Source organism: Austrofundulus limnaeus, unplaced genomic scaffold, assembly GCF_001266775.1.
Source record: "Austrofundulus limnaeus strain Quisiro unplaced genomic scaffold, Austrofundulus_limnaeus-1.0 Scaffold792, whole genome shotgun sequence".
Classification (NCBI taxonomy): Eukaryota; Metazoa; Chordata; class Actinopteri; order Cyprinodontiformes; family Rivulidae; genus Austrofundulus; species Austrofundulus limnaeus.
In genome coordinates this window covers 143,981-149,645 of record NW_013953194.1, presented here as the reverse complement: position 1 = coordinate 149,645, position 5,665 = coordinate 143,981, and the positions used below count along the sequence as shown (strand labels likewise).

The 5,665-nt window shown below is 45.2% G+C and overlaps 1 protein-coding gene and 1 long non-coding RNA gene across 3 annotated transcripts in view; one reads left to right on the top strand and one right to left on the bottom strand.

Moving 5' to 3' along the window:
- Positions 1-116, bottom strand: part of LOC106532558 (uncharacterized) — an 8,701-nt gene extending 8,585 nt beyond the window's left edge. For both annotated transcript variants that reach the window (XR_001312098.1, XR_001312099.1), the window contains exon 1: positions 9-116. This is a non-coding gene — a long non-coding RNA (uncharacterized LOC106532558). The remainder of the gene's footprint in view (positions 1-8) is intronic.
- The window catches only part of slc23a1 (solute carrier family 23 member 1), a gene marked incomplete at its 5' end in the record, with an annotated part of 21,431 nt that overhangs the window by 9,261 nt on the left and 6,505 nt on the right, over positions 1-5,665 (top strand). The window contains 8 exon segments of the mRNA XM_014028649.1: positions 1,865-2,038; positions 2,824-2,981; positions 3,070-3,158; positions 3,247-3,314; positions 3,655-3,836; positions 5,035-5,155; positions 5,243-5,399; positions 5,485-5,632. Of these exon segments, the coding sequence (XP_013884103.1) occupies positions 1,865-2,038; positions 2,824-2,981; positions 3,070-3,158; positions 3,247-3,314; positions 3,655-3,836; positions 5,035-5,155; positions 5,243-5,399; positions 5,485-5,632 (1,097 nt within the window).

Here is a 5,665-nt window from a genome sequence, read left to right as displayed (position 1 = left end):
TCTGAGACCTGTAGAGTCTGATCTTTGACCCTCTGAGACCTGTAGAGTCTGACCTTTGACCCTCTGAGACCTGTAGAGTCTGACCTTTGACCCTCTGAGACCTGTAGAGTCTGACCTTTGACCCTCTGAGGCCTGTAGAGTCTGACCTTTGACCCTCTAACTGAGGCCTGTACCAGCACGTGTTTAGGCAGCTCCACATGGCTACTGCAGGAGCATGAAGGATTTCTCCAACATGCATGAATGAGTCAAAGCAACACTCTGTGTATGTTTTAGTGAGGGAATGGTATAAAGATCAAAAATATCTATTTTGCATAGTACCCCCCCCCACCCCCATGAAAGACCAGACGTAGAGCCAGTGCTACCCCAAAAGATTATCAGATGCATCTACACAGCCATAGTCCTCCCCATGCTTTATCCAAAACCGTGCAGGGGTCTATGGCAGCAGGACCCAGGGCACCTGTTCTGAACAGATTGTTCCAAACAGAGTACAGATACCCACTAGCTTGTTATGCAACGGTATCTGAAGCTGAGATTTATGCAGTCCACCAGTGTGTGGCATCTCTCAAAGACCTTCAGTGTACACAGAAGGAAATATTCATCCTAACAGATCGCCAAGCTGCTATCAAAACTCTCCAAATCCCACAGTTTACATTGGGAGAGTGCCAAAGCAGTCACCCAACTGGGGAGYGATAACAGTGTTACTGTTCAGTGGGTACCAGAACATACCAGTATTAATGATAACCAGAGAGCTGACTACCTCGCAAAAGCTGGCAGTCAGGTCCAGAGGCTGTTGTAGGTACCTCAACAACAGTCTGTAGGACTGCCCTACAGGCCTGGGTTAGACATCAACACTCATTCTGCTGGAGGGAGCTGAAGGACTGCAGACAGACAGACTTCTTTGCACTCCTTAGGCCTGGCCCTGGGGCTGTTTAAAGAAAAATAATTCTTGGACATTTTTATGGATCCCAAGAATCTCAGAACACTGAATGTTTCTAAACGTGTGTCCTTCATCTGAGGGATGCAAAGGTTTGATCAAAGCTCTTTTTGGGGAGAGCAATAGGCCCACTTATGAGACCCCCACTCACATGGGTTTTTACCCATCCCCATTCACCATAACCATACCAAGACCAGGGGCAAAATYTACGTAACAGGAGCACAAAAAAAATCCAAGTGAATGGCCTTATAGGCACATCTAGGCATGGTGCAAGATTCTGGTAGAAGGAACGGAGTTCAWCCAAGCAAAGAGYACKGGTAGAACAAGTAAACAGACTGGTWCCAGAACACAGAGAGGCAACCCTGAACATATCAGGATTGGGAATAGGTTCAGTTGGTTAGCCTGAAAACTAGAAATTGARGACAAAGTCCAGGTTGGTGGCTCAAAAACTCCAAACTGGTAAGAGAGTTCAAGCGGACAATCTGAAAGATGTCCAGACCAGCAAGAACACGAGCAGCACAAGAATCACCTGAGGAACCTGTTTTGGTTTACTTGAGGTTAGATTTGAAAAATGTCAGTACCTATTAAAGACCAAATCTATCAGTAAATCCTGACATGAAGAWATGAAAGAGAGTGAAGTTTCTTTTTACTATGATTGTAAAAACCTAGAAACATCTGGCAGATACTGTARGTTAGTGCTCAGAGATCACATGATGATGCCACAGTGACCCAGCCAGCAGTTCATTGTTTATATTGATGATTAACAGGAAGGAGTTATGTTACTGTGAATCTGTCACATCAGTTTTGGGGTTTTGTGCAACATTTTTTTTTTACATTTTTGACTATCTTTTGTTTCTACTACTCTTATATAAGTATGTGTTCTGAGTGATACACCCACATCACCAGCTGTACCTATCCCTGTTTAAACAGACCAATGATTACCTGGAAGATGGGCGGAGCCACAAGTTGGAAGAGACAAACTCACAAACAGGAAGACCCAAAGCAGCAGATGAATCAATTGAGACAGAACGAGCAGAACTAGATATGCTTTACACCATTGAAGATGTCCCACCTTGGTACCTGTGCATCTTACTGGGACTACAGGTGAGACTTGGACTATGGAGATCCAATAGGGAACTGGTGCCACAACTCTACAGATCATGATTCACTGTTACATCTATGTTGTAGTCTTACATACAGTCACTCTCTACAATTTTACTTCAGTTAACCTATCTGCTTRCTAGTTAATTATTGTGGTTTTGGAGATTTAATCAATTCAGCCACATGACTACTCCATCTAGGCTCCATTGTCAAGTGCAGAACTACTGAGAAACTTACTGTTTCAGCAACATTTAATTTGAAAACTGAATTTTTGAGGTTGAACAAATGTTCATAATTCCAATAAATCACAAGTTAAGAAGGCATAGACATTTCATTTTTTGTATTAAATAAAAATATTGAACAGTTAGACTAAAGTATCAAACTGAACACAATCCTAAATTTTCTGTCGTTGCACCCTTAACTGATACTAATTTTATACTGACTGGGTTAGACGGACAGCACTTGGGGTTAGACGGACAGTACTGGGGTTAGACGGACAGTACTGGGGTTAGACGGACAGTACCGGGGTTAGACGGACAGTACCGGGGTTAGACGGACAGTACTGGGGTTAGACGGACAGTACCGGGGTTAGACGGACAGTACTGGGGTTAGATGGACAGTACTAGGGTTAGACTGAAAGTACCGGGGTTAGACGGACAGTACTGGGGTTAGACGGACAGTACTGGGGTTAGACTGAAAGTACCGGGGTTAGACGGACAGTACTGGGGATGTACTAAGCAGTGTCGTAGTATGTCTGAACTGTGTTCTTTTCTGTGATTGTTCCACAGCATTACTTGACATGTTTCAGTGGGACTGTTGCWGTACCATTTCTTCTGGCTGAAGCCATGTGTGTTGGGCGAGACCAGAACACTGTGAGTCAGCTGATTGGAACTATTTTTACCACTGTTGGAATCACAACTCTGATCCAGACCACGGTGGGAGTCAGGTGAGTTTGAGCAGATAAGGTAAGACAAAACTAGTCATGGAGGACAGAGCAAGTCAGGTGAGACTGACAGATATGTCTATGTTTCCAGACTTCCTCTGTTTCAGGCCAGTGCATTTGCATTCCTTATTCCTGCTCAGGCGATCCTTGGTCTGGACCGTTGGAAATGTCCCAGTGAAGGTTTTTTGGTTTGTTTGTTTTTGATGACATTCWATCTTTAATAATAAATGCATGGAATCCTGTGATATATATATTTTTTATCTTGCAGAGGATATATATGGGAACTGGAGTCTTCCCCTGAACACTTCTCACATATGGCAGCCTCGTATCAGAGAGGTATAACCATCTTGATGATTTGAGTGGGGGAGTGTGTGTGTGGAGGGGGGGAATCTTGAAACTGAACTGAGGATGTTTTTAGGTTTGTTAGACATAACAACAGCTGATTGAAATCCAGCTGTCAGAAGGTTGAACATAATTTTGGACTGATGTGGGTCTGATCCTAGAGGAGTGGACCACAGACCAAGCAGCTATTTTTGACAGGGACCTTTAACCCTTTATCTTAGTTGTTTTGCACCTTAAGTTAAGGGAGGGTGGGAGTATCAGGCTGGAGGGGGCATGAGAGGGCCTGTTGTCGTGTTAGAGCTGCTAGTTTACATTTGCTTGTTGTTTGTGCCAGATTCAGGGGGCCATCATCATGTCAAGTCTGGTAGAAGCTGTGATTGGTCTGTGTGGATTACCTGGTCTGCTACTGGAATACATTGGTCCACTCACCATCACTCCAACTGTCTCACTAATAGGTTTGTCTGTATTTACCACTGCTGGGGACAGAGCCGGATCTCATTGGGGCCTTTCAGCACTGTAAGACACCTGTTTACCTTTCTGCTACATTTGTCTTACAAACCTGTCTTTTACATGCATCTACCACACTTGTCAGTTACATCTATTCTACACACCTGTGTGTTCCATTTATTTTATACACCTGTCTGTTAATTCAGTTTAGTTTATTTATATAGCACCAAGTCACAACAAATGTCTCAGGGRACTGTACAAAAATAAAAACCCCAAGAAGGCAGCAGATTATGTTGAATCACTTCATCACAGTCTCCCATCCTGAACAGGCTGTCAAGGTCAAGGAGGAGTTGGACCCAGAATGCAGGCAGGCACAAGTAGCTTGAGACAAGTCTGGCACAAGGCAGGGAGATTGCCGTGGGCGCTAGAGACTTGGTAACAGAGGGTACTGGTCCTGTTGGCTCAAGCTCTGATACAGATATCCCAGACTGCAGGTGAGGATGGACCAGGAGAGGAGTGTGGAAGTGTTAGACCAAACAAAAGGGATGGTGAAGAAACTACAGTGGAAGCTGCAGCAGACAAAGAGACCACCGGAGGAACTGCAGCAGGTGAAGAAACCACCAGAAGAACTACTGCCTGGGACATAGCGCAGACCAAAAATTTGGGGTTCACCAGGGGCTTGGTGCAGACCAAGGGCTTCAAGACCACCATGGGAGCTGCAGCAGGCGTATAGACCACCTTGGAGGTTGCAGCGGGCAAGACCACCTCCCTGGAGACTTGAGAGATGTCATAGACCCCCATCGGAGGTGTGAGAGCTATTGACGTTGACCCTGTCAGGAACACAGGAGATGAAGGCATCCACCCTCACGGGAGCGATGAAGCACAAAGTATTTGAGACCAGGTACCTTCAAGGTTCTGGAGAGTGGGGCCCTCCTCTTTTCTTCCTTCATCAAGAGGAGTGATGGGGGGATCTCTWCCTTCAGACTGTGATTTCTCTGTCTTGGTCTCTGTGTCGGTCCGGACACACTCATTCCAAAACATCCCCACATTATGACTGAAAGAGGTGAATGCACTGGTTGTGGTTCCCAGCTTTCTCCTTCCGCTCATGCTGGGCAGATTGCTCTGCCACTCAGGCCAGGAGTTAAAAAATAGTTATTTGCCTGCTGTGTTCACTTTGCGGCTGGTTCATTCTGTTATTGATGGTGGAGGAGTAAAAAACAGGAAACTTTCTTTAACATAACTGTTCACGTGGTGCTTCTCTCTGCAGGTGCATGTTGCTGATTGTACTGTTTGCTCAGTACCTAAGGACAACATCACTTCCTGTTCCCGTGTACAGCAGAAGAAAAGGACTGACATCCACCAGAGTTCAGATTTTCAAGATGTTTCCTGTAAATGAAAATGAACACAAAGTTCTTGCAGGTGCCAGTGTCAGTGCTAATGTAAGAGATGATGCCATTCTCTGACCCATCTTTTAGATCATCCTTGCCATAATGTTGGTTTGGCTTGTCTGTTATATCCTCACTTTAACCAACCTGCTCCCGACTGATCCGGATCATTACGGACACAAAGGCCGAACTGACGCCCGRGGTGACATTATGACATCATCACCCTGGTTTAGGGTTCCCTACCCCTGTAAGACATGAGTCAAACATAAGCTCTGAAACACTTTTGAATTAGATAACCATAATCTTGATAAGGTGATCTTGATCTCTAATAGGTCAGTGGGGGTTGCCGGTGATAACAGTTGCTGGGGTGTTGGGAATGCTAAGTGCGACCATGGCAGGTATTGTGGAGTCAATTGGAGATTATTACGCCTGTGCTCGTCTGTCAGGAGCCACAATCCCTCCAATCCACGCCATCAATAGGTGAGACAGGAAGTCATACAACCAGGCTTTGCC